The sequence below is a fragment of the Trachurus japonicus genome, chromosome 15, assembly GCF_045865225.1.
Source record: "Trachurus japonicus isolate A0001 chromosome 15, Traja_1.0".
NCBI classification, from domain to species: Eukaryota; Metazoa; Chordata; class Actinopteri; order Carangiformes; family Carangidae; genus Trachurus; species Trachurus japonicus.
The window spans coordinates 20,604,794-20,620,341 of NC_140921.1; the positions used below are offsets into that span (position 1 = coordinate 20,604,794).

Genomic DNA, 15,548 nt, shown 5'->3' on the forward strand with positions numbered 1-15,548 from the left:
AAGTGTGTCTTCCTCTTCAGGAACAGAAGGGCTATATTACTGTAGTTGTAGAGGTTTTGGAGAAGTTAAATGAAAAAAAAGTGGATGGGGATCATACTGAAGGTGTGAATTTGTAAAAATGGTATTTTACGTGGGTGGAGTGCGTCAAAGTGCCGCGTAGTGTGTGAGATTCAGGTGAGAGTCGTTTGAGCTGCTCTTTGTTTTTTTTGTGACGTGTGCTGGGAAGCTGTGATGTGATGAACCATCCTCCAACCCCGGCGACTGCTGGTCTTCTGTTGATTCCCACTCTCGCTCTTCAGCAAAACAACACAGGAGACCCAGCAGGCAGACTCGCCTCACACTTACTCCATACACTCATTTCCTTGAATGTTGTTTAAAAAAATATATAAATACTGCAGGCACAGCCTATCAGAGAGACCGTTTTCCATGTTGAAAATGGAGATATGGTGTCAGCCTAAAGTTTTTTTTTTTTTCTGTTTAACCAACAGCGACTGGTTATCACATAATAAGCTTAATTCTTGCGCAGGTCATAATCTCAAACCAATAGGCTGCGCTGCTTTGATAACTGAGTTCGTTAATTACCTCATGAAAGACAGAGCTGAATAATAAATAATTGGACTTTTTTTTTTACAATTTGAACAAGAATCACAAAAGGCCACAATGAAAAATGGATGAACATTGTGCTGAGCTTTTCTTCACCCTTGACTGATAAGTGTTGTCTTTATCTGGATGATTAGGGACAAGTATTCAAAGTAGAAGGTGAAACAGAAAGAATCACATTGTAACCATTAGTTTTTAGTGTTTCCTATTTTGATGTTAGATGTAAAGATTAACTTTTATTCACCACTCCTCTGCTGTCTCTCAGCTCCGTTTCTCCTCCAGCAGCTGTTTCCCACCACAATTTGAGGACTAACTTTTTCCAGAGGAGCAACAATGACAAGAAAATACCTATCTTTATTAATCATGTAAGCATTGGATGGAGGGAAAGTATTACTTATATCAAACAACCTGGTACAAGCGTTGTCATCAACGATTCATATTACACCAACAGTCTAATTACATGGTGAAACACAAACAGACAACACACAGGTGATTAAGGAGATAACATATTTCGAAACCTCCTGGTAATGACCAAATGGGTGCCATGCTTCACATGTTGCACAAGATGTGCCAGAGCATCAGAAAATCCCATTGCCTTTAAATAAACCATGTTCTTGACATGAAAACAAAGAATTGGTGAGAAAAATCCATCTAAAACCAGAAAACTAAAGTAGGGAGTTGGTGTTGGTGTTCAGGGGGGATGATGGATTGTCAGACTGATGTGCTTCTACACTCTGAAACTTTTCAAAACAATATCTGAAAAACTCCTCCTCCTATTTTATCTGGTCTAATATAAGAACAGACAGAAAGCAGATATGTACTGTACAGAACAATTTAATGATGTGAGTTGAGTTCGGAAAAGAATCTAAGACTACATTTGGAGATAAAATCACTAATATAAAAACTCTTATCTTCTGTTCGAAGGTGTTTTATCAGTACATGGTCTGTGAACAAGAGACGATTGAGTCAGTGCAACTTCCACAAAGTTGATGATGATCATATGAGACACCGCAAAATCACCTGTTTCCAATCTGTTCAGCAAATAATAAGAGCTAAAGGAAATGTTTCTAGTCGTGATAGTCAAAGTATGATAGAAACTAAAAATGAAGTCCATGGATCTTGCTATTTTCAAAAGATGTTAGACATTTGTTGATTTATATGGGACCTCAGGATGAGCTCAGAATTACAGGCTAGCAGGAGTTTACCAGCTCAGATGTGTAATCCATCATGAGCAAATAGGTTGGGACAATACCAACCTACAAAAAGGAAATCTAATGTATTGTGAAGCATCTGCAGGAGGTGCATGGATTGGTTAGAGTTAGACCTTGGAAGTTTGGATCCACTGTTTTTTTTCTTTTTCTTTTTCCTTGTGATTGTCATCAGACCAGAAACAGAGCACAATCTCACTTAATACCCAGCAAGTAATATCATCTCTCTTATGCAGCACCAGGTGCCCATATTGACTGACCAAATCAGTCAACATGTTTCAAGTTGCAAACTTGAATAAACTAACAGCAACTACTACTGTTGTCAGCGATTACCATTCAAATGTTATTCCAGCTCTCTTTGTGAATTTCAGTTAAACACCCTCAATGAAAGAGCTTCAATGCAGAAGCAGCAACATTTAAGACTTAATTTGCGACTTTATTTTTTTTCATAGTGAATTTAGGGGATTTCAGTGAATATAATGAACATAATTTCCTCCCTTAAACTGTTGTTTTCATTCCTTAAGCAGTTTGCCTTTGTTTTTAACTCACTTGAACGTGTTGGTATTACAGCTGGATTTATTTCCTTGTGTTTGAATTCTCACTAGATCTTCATGTTGCGCTGCTATCATGCTAATGGGTCTCTGACTGCAGCCTTGTCACATTGTTTTCTATCTCAGTTTGAGCCAAAAGTGCAGTTTTGAGAAAACTGAAGGTTCATTTTGAGCGTTAAAATATTTTATGCAGCTAGAGTGAAAATCTACTCTCCAAACCGCCAGTCATCGCCTGTGTCCTGTTCCACTCTAATGTGCATATATTTACAAATTCATGACAAATCCAAATCCATGGTTGGTTCTCTCTTGCCAGTGGTGATGACACATTGTATCTCTTGTTATATATTCATACTTATATCAGTCACCCAAATAATTACACAATCCTAAATTGAAAACACAATGGAGTAATTATGGAAATGTGACATAATTTAGCTGAACTGTGCTAAAATTGTGATTGTGCATTACCGAGTTGAAATGTGTGTGACACCTTTTACAAGATTAGCAAGACCTGTCACATAATTACATGAAGAGCTCATACAGAGCGAAAACATAGTGGAACAGATCTCGGTAGAACAAGGAGGGATTGCATATTTATGAGAAACAATCCAATTATTACAAGAATCCCAGCTTAGTGAAAACCTTCAAAAATCCCCACAGTGAGTAAAACTTCCTAACAAACGGGATTTCGTGACTGTAATACATTTTCACAACACCTTCTGTAACATCAGGAGAATAATGCATGTTTAATTTTGACGGGCAGGGGTTACTCATCTATTTTTGTTTCCGTGAACGGGAGATAATCTGAGCAGACATGACAAAATGTTTGTCATCGTGTGTATCCTTATCATGTCCAGTGTGTGTGGAAGTCTCGTTGTGAGGATTAAGGGTCAAGTCATACCATATGTTCCCTGCCTTCAGGCATATGTCCCCAGCTCTACCTGAATTTGCCATCTTTTTCTCTCTCTTTCTCTCTCTCGCTCCCATTTCTCACTGAGGTGATTGCACCACCTCCCTCCGTCCTCCCCCTCCTCAAAGGCTCACTTGATTATATTTGATCGTATTTACCCAGAGAGCCGTGCTGTAGGAATCGTACAGATGAGGTGAGCCGGAGTCTGAGTACACTCTGGGGTGTGGGTGGTGGAGGAGGAGGAGGAGGAGGAGGAGGGAGGAGGGTGGGTGGGGGGGCACAGGAAGTCCTGACTGGGGAGAGGACAGAGATGAAGGTCGACTCACCCCGACTGCGTGCCAGCTGTCACAAGTGGACAGACGGGAGAATCACCTGAAACCTGAATTGATTTCTTTGAGTCCGAGAGAGAGAGAAAGAGAACGAAATTTCAGATATCTGTTGACCTCCCTTGATGGAATGTGTCAGTGGCGGGCCAAAGATGGAGGTAACAGAAAGAGTGTGGACAGACAGCAAAAATGTCATTTCAGGAAATGACAAGTGAGAGGCCTTTTGAAAAGCGCCGCTGGTTCCAGACACACTCACTGTCACTTCCAGCTGAATCTAAACTTCTGCTGCTCCCGTTCCACTAATGAGGAGAAAACCGTGTTTGTATTGTGATAAATCCCCCTGTGTAGAAACACTTAGTGCTCATATGTTTTCCTGTTACGCTCACAAAGAAGAAGAAGCCGCCGCTACATTCCACATTAGCATAAATTACTCTTTTCATACGATACCCCTTGTAGAAGTAGCCGTAGCCATTCGTCTGCTGCTACTCTCTTAGCACCTTGCTTCAAACAGCTGCTGCAGCTGGCTTGATGATTTATTAACTCGAGGTATTTGATGAGGCCTCTCCTACAGAAAGCCACTTGGTAGAGTCTCCTAGCAATGGAAACAATTTCAAGCCAACTTCACAGATAATTAGGCACTTTAGCCGGCGGACTTGATTTTGAAATAAGCCGAGCTCCGAGCGAACGCACTTCTACCTCGGCGACGCTGGAAACGCTCCGAGGCAACGGTGTAAACGGAGGGGGAGGGAAACCTTGTCTAACTTTGTTTCATGTTCTCCGACGTTTAAAAGTTGACTAACATGCAGCTGACACAGCTTTTCAACCCAAGTGCTCTGACAGTAAATAAACAGTGACTAAGTTATATTTTTCCCCACACCACCAGATTTATAGTAGGAGTACCTGCTAAACTCTACACCTCACACTGGTGCCTGACTCTTCTCATTAGCTGTGGCGTTAGTCAGGCTGCTGAATTATCTCCACTTTTGTTTAAGCTCTACAGTAAATCCTTGCAATTAGTCATCTTCTACTAAGTAACTTGATGTATGGAGGTGATTTGTTTATATTTCCCCAGCACAATAGCTTTAAAGTTATATTTAATTAATGCATTTGTAATTAATGAGGTTAGAAATAAGTATTCTCAATTATTTTATTGTGAAGCTCTAAAAAAGAAAGAGGTCAAATATCTGGAGCAGCATTTTGCAGACAATTTAATGGATGATGAACGTACAGTATAGAATGAAAAAGTTAAAAATAAAACATCTCCAGCATCCTTCTCCTGCTTGTAAATCAATTTCACATGTGCTCATCTGAAGTGAAGGCTCTTCTGTTTAAGGGCTCATTGCTCACCTATCTCGGTGCAATATGCTGAGACTAGCTTGAGATTTGCTGACAGTGTTGCCATATGTTCATCAACAGTATAGAACCGGCACAAACAGCGATGGGGAACCTTATGTAGACGTGTGCATATGTGCTGATTGGACCAAGTTGAGAGAAACATATGGATGCAAAGTCCCTCTGGAAGCTGCAGGTTATACTTTTAAAATAGTTTTGCAGTGCGGCAGTGCAACTAACAGGTGATTTGTTTTATTTCGAGGTAGAGGATGGAGTGTGTTAAGTACCATAATGTGATTTATATTGCATGTGGTAAGTATTTTATATGATAGATGAAGTATGAACTCCACAGGCCCCACTAGTTTCAGATCCATGGAGTCAATATACTGTAGGTTTGTCATAGTCTGTAACATCATTAAATGGTTTTAGATATTAGGGAGTTAATGTATCATGTGGCACTTCTGTGATGCCGTAGTATCATTTTCTGTGAAAGCACAGTCCTGCCTTTACAGTGTTCTGCCTCCAGGTTTGTTGTCACTTCTCCGTACTGTACAGATTATATCTGAGCGGTTGCACATGTGTGCGTGTGTGTATGCCTGTACTGTAATTGCAGGTGTGGGGGTGAATTGCAGTGTAATGTGCAGTGTATAGACCACCTGCCGTCAGGGGGGGGAAAAATCAGTTTTCCTTCTTCTAATTATTCTTTTATGTCTGTAATTTCATTAACCAAGCTTTGTAAAAGAGAAAAAAATGGAGAAGAAGAAGCCGAAGTCTGTCAGAGGTAATTAAAAGATAAGGTGAACGGTACAGTCGACTTTGCCCCTTCTACACTGATACATTTAGCTTCTACAGCGAGAGCGTAATATCCCCTCAACATGCACACGCTACACACACTGCACACACTCATGTAACACACACTGAAGGAATGGCGGAGGTGCTCTCCCACCTGCCAACAGACCCCTCACAGACATGTGCACTGAAGGGAGATGTGTTGCAGTCCCGTGGCGTCGGCCTGGTGAGATATGAAATGTGACGGGTGCACAATGGTTGTCAACATGAATGACTCATAAACAAGCAAAACATTAGGGCAGCCTACACCGTGGTGTTCATTTTTGCAGAGATTGAAGAGGAGGCCCGAAACCATCTTCAAAACCACTTTTCACTTCCTTTTTTTTTTCTTATTACTGACATGGATGGGGTACAAAAAAAAGAAGAAACATTAGCTTCAGTGAACCATTCCACACGTGTGGATCATTTCAACTCAGTGTGCTTCTGTCTCGCACTCGGTTGGTTTGACCCTCAAGCGCAGTATGAACAATATCCCATAAGACAGAAGCGTGCTTTATTTATCATTTGATTTATTATTTATGGCTATAACACTGTTATCCAAAGGTTCAAGCAACTTTTATCTAAACATCCTAAGCTGCTGTTAAAGGAGCTCTATTACTCGAGTACTTGAAGCATTCAAGACACATTTGTTCAGAAAAAGGAAAAGAATTGACGCTGCTGAGCGCTCCTAATAATTTCAGAAAAACTCAAAAGTCTGCAGAGGCTGCTTTGCAGTGTTATAGCCAGTAAAAGAAGCATCTCTATGGCTGTATAATGAGCACAGATGGAGAGTTTTAAGGAGAAACTGACACCCTGAGTATTGCAGCGGCTACTCCACCCTCCAGCTGCAAGGATGAGAAGCATTTAAAAAAAAAGAGCAGATTAGAGGAGAATGGTGGATCAACTTCATCAGTTAATTAAACTCTATTGCAGCTTGATGAGCAATTAATCAAGGCAGCGTGCGGAGTGTCAGACAGGGCTGAGTTCTTCGGGTGCGGTGTGTGTGCTCCGTACAGTATGTTCCCAGGGGGGCAGCCCTGTGGGGAGCAGCACTTACCAAGTGAGCAGCCCTAAAACTGTACAGGGTGTAATGGACTGGGTTTATGTAAGCAGCTATCAATCACTCTCTGACATAAGCTTGCACCCTATTAGAGTACCAGGATTAGGCTCCTCTCAGGGCTGAACTCACTGAGAAGCTACTTGTCTAAGTAGATTGAATTTCAGGAGATGCTCAAAAGTATTGGATTATTATTTAGAGGAAAATATTATTGGTATTTAAAGCAAATGGCAGTGCTGTATTAAAAGGCAGAGGCAATGAGTTAATCATGTTAATATGGGAGAAAAAAGGGCTCTAAGCATGTCAAAAATTTAACTTTGAATACTCCAAGCCTTTAAGATTTCGGTCTTATCTTTCATCTGACATCTGACTCCCTAAATCTGATGGTTTAGTTTTCATCCTTTGTCTGTTACCCTCTTTTATCTACCTCTTCATCTCTTTCAAGAGTGTGAAGTAGGCTTTTTTTATGCTATGGAAATTCGAGTTGGCAGTTTGTGACTAAATGCAGTAAATTTATTAACGAGGCCATGGGGAACATTAAAAGTCAATTGAAGGAGGCTATTAAAAGCAGGATTTTAATTGGGTTGGTCCCTCCACTAAACCTTTCTCTCTTTCTCTCTCTCTCTCTCTCTCTCTCTTTTTCTTTTTTTTTTCCAAGAGCAATGATACTAAAAAAGTTCTCAGTTAATGCAGTTCAGTGTGTGCTAGTCCTTGAAAGAAAGTTCCCTTATATCATGTTGAATTTGACTTCGCATTCAGAGAATTGTCTGAAAATCAGCCATGGTGAGGTCTGAGCTCGGGTGCATTCATAGTATCTGCTGCCTCTTACTGAGGCGCTGCAGCCTGCTGAGGGGTTTCAAGAGGGCCGGCTCACAATTAGCGCAAGGTCTCTTACTACAGCACCAGCGTCTACAGATGAACCTCTCACCCATTCACATCTGAAAACCTGACACTAGATGTAGCCGTCTGCTTTTCAGCTTCTGTTGATGAGTGTTTATGCCTCAGGCAGGCAGTAAATTGTGTTGTGCTGTTGCTTTAATGCATCATCTTATATAATCTGTTGAAATTACATTACAAAGCATACAATTGTCCTAGTTTTGGTAACATGGTGTGACACATTACAAATGGTTTTAATTGCACTTTAGCTCCTGGCTCTTGAAACATGCTCAACTCATTCTACACTTAAAGGGAACTGGGCTTTCTCTCTCTCTTGCACTCTGCGTGTTTGCGTGTGTGTGGTGGTGGTGGTGGTGGGGGGGTTGAAAAAGAGTGAATTTGTGCAAGTGAGAGAGTTAGATAGAGAGAGAGAGAGAGAAATGGAGATGCAATGTACTATTTGCTGTGCTGACTGGATAATGACATGCAGAGTGCTGCGCTGCTACAGGAGGTTGAGCCTCCAACCAGATGCTCCTTTCACTGCAGCTCATAAGCAAAGAAAGAGAGAGAGAGAGACGGAGGGAGAGAGGCTGCACCAACATTTGTACTCATCTGAGCTGGATTAAGCAGTAGGATTCAGGGACTTCGATCATGTACTGTAAAAAGAAGCTTATTAGCGTAGATAGCCATCACACGTGGATCTAAAGAGACGGAGGCTAAGCTGGGTTCAAACTTCCAATGAGACAATCTCTTTATGTTTCTGTGTTTATACTTTGATGTAATGACGTCAGTGGAATCTAATGACTCAGTCTCACACAAGCTCCTCAGATTCTCCTGATATCCTCTCAGCCGCTTTGGAGCTTTTACCTTTCTAGTGGCACAGGTGTGTCTACAGTGTTATGAATGGGAGGCAGAGAGGATTGGGTGTAGGTGTGATGGATGAATGGCCGAACAGAAAAAAAAGAGAGAAGGAAAGAGAGAAAGTGTGTGTTTATTGCACTTTAATGGACCAGATAGCAGTAATACACATATGGCCATAACAGGTACATAACAGTGGAGCTCAGGGGGATACGCTTGACCATTAACTACATCATTTATTTAACTGATGTTATGAACTCAGTAAAGGACATGATGTGGCTATATGTGCTGTAATAATGTTTTTTATAATGTTTTTTTCAAGGAGAGCTCAGAAATGTTCTGGACCAATAACAAGATGAAGAGCAACACATACGTGTGTGACTCCCAATCCAAAGCATTCAACCATACAGTCATCTGCCTTATGGTCAACACAGCAGGTCCTGCAAAAAGAAAAAACAGACAGAAAGAAAAAGAAATGTTGTTCACTTGCTGCTATATGTGTTCCTCTAGGGGGTGACGGATGTAAACACCATGGGACAGCAACACAAGATAAAAGGAGGGGAAAAAAGTTAAACTAATGACATCAAGTGCAAAGCTTCCTTCTTTGACAGTGAATCTATAGAGTACATTAAATTTAGAAAACCACAGATCTATGGTTTAACTCTATAAATGTTTAATAATGTCAAAACAAATACCTTTTTACAGTAAGTGTTGTATCTGGTGGATGTCAGTGCCAACCCTCCGGATCTGCCCGTTTGATGGGAAATGCATTTTATGTTCAAAATGGGCTAAAGGCCAAAACGCAGCAGCCATATGGTTTCTTTCATTAAAGCTGGTGGTCTGCTATTAAAAACCCAGTCCAGCTAATGCAGAGTAAAGGTTGTCTACATAGTTTGTAGAATTCAATTATTCTTGATCCATTATGTCATCAATGCCATTTTCTTTTACTGCAAATTATAATAAACAAACAAAATGATGTGTCTAACTCACTTACACTAAGTCAAGTTATTTTAAAAGTTTGAAGGTTTATTTAAGGACTGCAGGGAAATGATCAAGCTTGGGAGGGGGAGCATTGACAACAAATTTATTATGGAATAATAATTTTCACACGGCAACCAAATCACACCAGGTTATTCCGTGTCCTTGAACTATGAGCTGGTCCCACATTGGATTTAACACATGAACATTTTTTTTCACTTATTATTTCCTGTTGTTTTGCTTTCTGTTAACATGTGGATTAAAGTGAATTCATTTTTGTACAGTCTCCTAGCAACACTGGCGATGTCCGTCGTCGCTAACGCCTTTTCTCTCCTGTGTTCTTGTCGTTCCAGGAAAAGGGAAACATCGCCGTTGTATTTAATGTCGGAACAGATGACATTAACATTGAGGAGACGTCAAAGTTTGTAAATGACGGAAAGTACCATATAGTGAAGTTTACGAGGAGTGGGGGTAATGCCACTCTGCAGGTGGATGACCTGCCAGTCATTGAGCGCTACCCCACAGGTGAGTCACCCACTCTGTCTTTAATTACATCTGCTGCTCCTTAAAGGCCATAAAATGACCAAGAGATTGTCAAGCCAACTATTAAAGCCTTATCTGTCAGGATGTTTTTATGTTGACTCGGCATGTGCTTTAATTGCTTTTTATGTTTCTGTTTCCAGCAGCTGTTACGAATAATACCGGTGTTGTTGAGTTTTTTTCTCATCTCCAGTGTTTATCACTTTACATTAATCAATGCTGTTAAGCAACCTGGGTATATGCAAATAAGATGCACTTAAGAAATCCCACAGTCTGAAATAGAAACTGTATAAAAGGGCACCACCTACCCTGTCTACACCTGCGTTACATTCTCCCTATACATGAGTAATCCACCCACAGCATATGTGCACAGTGAGTTAAATCAATAGACTATTTACAGACAAATTACCACTTTTATTGTGGCAAGTAATTGTGTGCCAGATCAGTATTTATTTCTCTGCCAATACAGTAGATTGATTGAATTAAAGCAAGCGGGCAGACAAACCTGTAATAGCACAGTCAAAGTAAATGAGTACCTGGATTAATTTGCCACTTATTCAGAATTAGATCGCAGACGATCAGATATAATATGGCGTCTGGTCTAACCATGACAACTCACTCTTATTCATTGTTTCCACAGCAAACACCACAGCTAGTGGAAATTAAGCTGCATCCATTTTCTTTGCCGTTAGTGTCACTACAAATAATTTCATTTGTGTAGCACTTTCCATAAACACATTTTACAAGACCATAGGAGATGAATTCACTAATTAAGGCTCAGTGTAATGAGTATTTAGTAATTGAAAAAGCATAATATATTTAATAATTACTACTTAATATGACCTGAACACTTGTACTGGTGCTTGCGTGTAAAACGTAGTGATAGCTGATAACTTTGACTGTGGTTATAAGAAGATTCATTATGGGGAAAATGCAAGCTCTGTGTTATTCACTGGGAGAAAATAGGAAGTAATCTCCTGTCGGAAATGGAAAACAACTCAGCAACACTGATATGTTTCTGAAGAATGTCAAGATGTTAGTAGTATGATGGCTCTCAAAGAGAATTTAAATGCCACTGCTTGTGTTGCTGAAATTGTTAACTTTTTTTGAACTGCATAAAGGCTTTGACAAAAGCTACAGAAGATTAAAGGAGAGCGAAAGTGTCCGTTCAAAACACAAACAGCAAAATTACTGTGGGAACAAGTCCGCAAGATTAAAAGCTGCAGCTCCAAATCAAAAGCATTTGTTATTCTCTGAACATGCATAAAGTGACTGGGCACTGGGACAAACAGAAGACAAATTCAACCTGTCCCCTGTCCCTCCCCCCACTTCTGCATAATGTTTGGTGACCTTTTTAGCTACGACCAGTGCATTCATCCACATGAAAGAGGGTTTTATGACTGGGACTCAATCCTCGCCGCTTGCCTCAGGTGGAGGACGGAAGCTAATGGCTTTTGACATGTGGTGGACATGGCAGAATGCACAGCAGGGTTAAATGCCTGGATGCTAGCATCTCAATCTTATCTTGCAACGACAAATACCCTCAGTCCCTGAAACACCTATGATACATGCAGATGTGCTGGTGCTGCTCGTCGTGACTCGGGTGAAGTCACTGACAACGGAGCGCAACTGATTTCCCATCGGGAATCTGCGTATTCCGACCACGTTCGGGTCAGTGTGTTGTAGAAAAGCTATGACAGTTTAAGATTAATCCCTTTTATGACAAGTGCTGAGTTATAAATGCTGCAGGGACAAAATGACCAACCTCATCCCCACCAATCACGCGTCAGTGACACAGCTAAGTCCAGCTACCTTATTAGGCTCGTTACAGACTAATTACATCTAATCACAATCACTCTGCGACTCCTCCCCCCACCCCCCACCCCCCTCCTCAGCACACAAAGCCATTATTCTCTCAGCTCGCCTGTAGTTTGATTAGTATCCATGTATCCCTCTAACGCACTCATAATAGCAGCCCTCAGCCACTCTTAGGCCACTCACAGATCAACAGTGATTATAATAAGAGTAGACAGCAAAGATAAAAATGATGGCTGGAGAGTGAGAAAGACAGAGAGGAGGAGATTATATGGGAGGGAGCAATCATTCTCAAAGCAAGGAAATAATTGCTTCACCAGGGCCTATACTGCTGCCCTCGTAATCTCATTAAAAAGTCTCGTACTGCATACTTATGGGCCATTAATAGTCTTTAGGACAATTATTAGAATCTAAAATGCAAAACGCACACGCAGAGACATAACTAGCCCTCTATTTGTTGTAGTTCAGTCCTCTTTCCTTTATTCTCGCCCGGCTTTCATTCTGCGCCGCATACAAAGGGCCAGGCAGCTACAAAAAAAAAAAAAAAAATCAGCCCCTTCTCCCGAGTCTTGGCCATGGAAGTAATACCATCACAATGGTGCTGCCAGACCCGCAGGGTACAGTGCAGTATCCTATCAGAGCACCCAATGAACACGCGCCGCACACAAAGATAATGGAGAGGTCTCTGGCCTTATTCTTTTACTGTTATCAGAGCATGGTGCACTTACAGAGCTCTCTGTCTCTCATTCCACTCCCCTCAGCTCTCACTTCCCTCCTTTTCTGTCCTTTCTCCTTTATCTGTCCAACTCTGCCCCCTCTGTCGATCTCCCCCCCCTGCCGTCCCTGTGTCCTGTTTTTCCACCTTGCCGGTGTGAAGACTGATTTGTGGGATGCAAGAGGAGGAGGGTTAGCTTTATCCATCAAAGCTCCGTCTGGTTTCCCCTCTGTTCTATCCATGAGCTCTTCAGTCCATTGTGCGAACAATCATCATTGAGCGTGCTTTCAAAATGGTGCAATAACTGCCACAGCCACAGTAGGGCTAAAAAAAAGGGGGGAGGGAACAGAATAATAAAAATAATAGTGAGATTTGTGTATGTCCCTCCTTTTTAATTCTCCCGGCTCCATGAACAGAGGAAGCATTTGCATATTTGTTCATTTAATGTGGCGAGTGTCCTAGGGCTTGTAATGAGATAAAGCCTCCCACCTTATCTGACCACTTTATTAACAAAAAAAGAAAACAAATGAGTGAGGGCAAAGCGGGTTGGCTGGGACGGCTCAGCTGAATCGCTGCTGTCTGGCGGAGGAGATAAGCCAAGCTGTCCCAAACCAAACCAAATCACCACTCGGCAGCAGTCACAGGCTCCGCTCACAGGCAGGATGAATGGGCTCCGCTGCTGCATCGAAGCCCAGGGGATAGCATTGTTTAACACTCCGGTGTCCCACAGTTGGGATCAATACATGATCAGACCTTGATTATATCCACACTTAATTAACCTCAGTATAAGCATAGACTGAGTCTGCCACCGGGTGCAGAGCCAAACAGATAAAGAGCTACTGTCTTTGAAAATGGAGCATGTTCTTGCACAGAAGTAGAGGCTTTTGGCACAGTGGCACGCTGTGTGTGAGGATAACCGTGCATGAGTGTGTGTGTGTTTACTGTACTGTATTTGCGGCTGCCGGCCCTGATTCTCCTGTGGGTCTTTCTGTTAGTTTCCTTGTCCTCTTCTTCAACAAATCGTCGACATTGTTGCAAAATTGTGATAGCAGCATGAGGACAGACACAAAAGCTGGCATTTTAGCTGAAAACTACAAGACATCCATGACATGTTTAATATACTACAACTGTCAAGGAACCAAGCAGGCATATATGAAACAGAATTTGTTCTGATTAATAATTTATAATTAATATAATGTTAATATAATATAATATAACATATAATGACTCTGGCTCTTCCCCAGTCCTTGCTGTCCTCCCAACAGTTGCAGGCGAACAGTTCCCCAGAGCCCAGTTTGATTTTGACTTCTCCTTAGATGAGATGTCACAGTGGCAGGAAACAGAGGTGACATAACTAACACCCCATGACTGACAAACGGAGGTGATAGGAATTAACAAAGGCCATTAATAGTCCATGACAGCAGCAATTAATGGTTTATTCATTAATTTAACACATTCTGAATATAAGGAAGTGCATTTGCGTGTCTGCGTGCTTCGCTCGCTTGTTTGGTTAGTCATTAGTTTGTGTGTAATTCTGCTCCGATAGTGCACAACACTAAGGAGAATTAAGTGCTGCAGAGCTCCAGCATCCTGCATAAGTTAAGTACAGTTTGTGTTCACACCAGGCGGTATACAGACGTTACATAAGCTGAAAGCACCTGGAGGCTGGGGTGTTTTGCATCCACATACCTGAAAGTAGCTTAGTGGATTTCTAACTGCTGCATAAGTTAAATGTATGGCTCAGTAATTTTTAGTTGCAACAACACTGTCCAACCGCAGAGTCTTAGTGATATTCAATGTTTCTTATTGCCAACAAATCACATGAAAGGCCCAAACCCAACAATGAATTGATCCTACTAACAGCTATTGTTTGTGTAACCAAAGCCTGATCTAGCTTATTCCTCTGTGCCATAGAGCTCCATTGTGTCTAAACACAGAAATGAGCCACACTGTTGCACCAGCTCACACCTTCTGTCATTATGATGAACGTGGAGTTTAGTTTGAATCAATCACACCTGCACCGCGCTGCCTTAAATACTCACCAGAGCATCAAAAGTGTATTAATCAGCTCATGAAAATAGGTCCCCAATAAACGCACTATTTGCTCCCATTTGAGTGATGTAATCTAAAAACTACAGTCTTATTGGGAAGTCATTAAGAGTTTTTTTTCTTCTTTTTTTTAATGAATGTAGGTACGACCCATTGTTGAGAGATTTATGTCTTGTAACTATTGTCATGAAATATGTTGACAGTTTCAAATGCACAAACGGCCACCAGCCAAGTCCTTTAATGGCACCATCAATCAACAGAAGTGTAAATACACAAGTGAGTTTCACCTGAAATTTTAAGGCTTCAAACTAAGTTTGGAAAAATGTGGGATAAAAAGCCTATGGTCACTGAAGCACATTTTGTTGTGTCAGACAGTGTCACTTCACATGGCTAGACATTGTTTAAGAAGTGTGGCTCTGACATCTGGAGATCCATATCAAATAATATACTGTGTCCCTGTGTGGCTTTGTTGTAATGCAGAATGTATCTCTCTGCGTCAACGTTGGGGGAGAAATGTTTCAGTAAATCTCCTTCACGAGCCTTTGTGCTCCAACTTGGCACAATCAACTGCAGCCAAATTCCATGAGCTGCACAGACAAGCTTTAAACCCTTTTCTGTGTAGCTGATCCTCTACAGTAATTCAAGCTGATGCGATTAAAAAATGTCTTTTTATGCGTCTTTTTTACCTCTAAGACCTTTCATCAGACCAGCTGTGCATCCGTTACAAGGTTACCTCCTTTCTTTCATGTCTGTACGATCCTTTCCTCTTGGAGGCTATTCTCCACTGAATCGTTGTTAGCTACCTGATCTTTTATCTGCCAGAACTGAATTAATATAGTTGATGGGACAAACATTGTCAATCTGCCGGAAGAAAGGATCGGACTGAATTCAATCTCAGCAGACAATAC

General features: G+C 41.3%; 1 protein-coding gene across 23 annotated transcripts in view; it reads left to right on the forward strand.

The window, feature by feature from the left end:
- LOC146973626 (neurexin-1a-like) overlaps positions 1-15,548 on the forward strand; it is a 253,900-nt gene that overhangs the window by 201,330 nt on the left and 37,022 nt on the right. For all 23 annotated transcript variants that reach the window (XM_085800346.1, XM_085800348.1, XM_085800359.1 and 20 more), the window contains one exon: positions 9,875-10,046. In XM_085800346.1, coding sequence (XP_085656472.1) covers positions 9,875-10,046 — 172 coding nt within the window. The remainder of the gene's footprint in view (positions 1-9,874; positions 10,047-15,548) is intronic.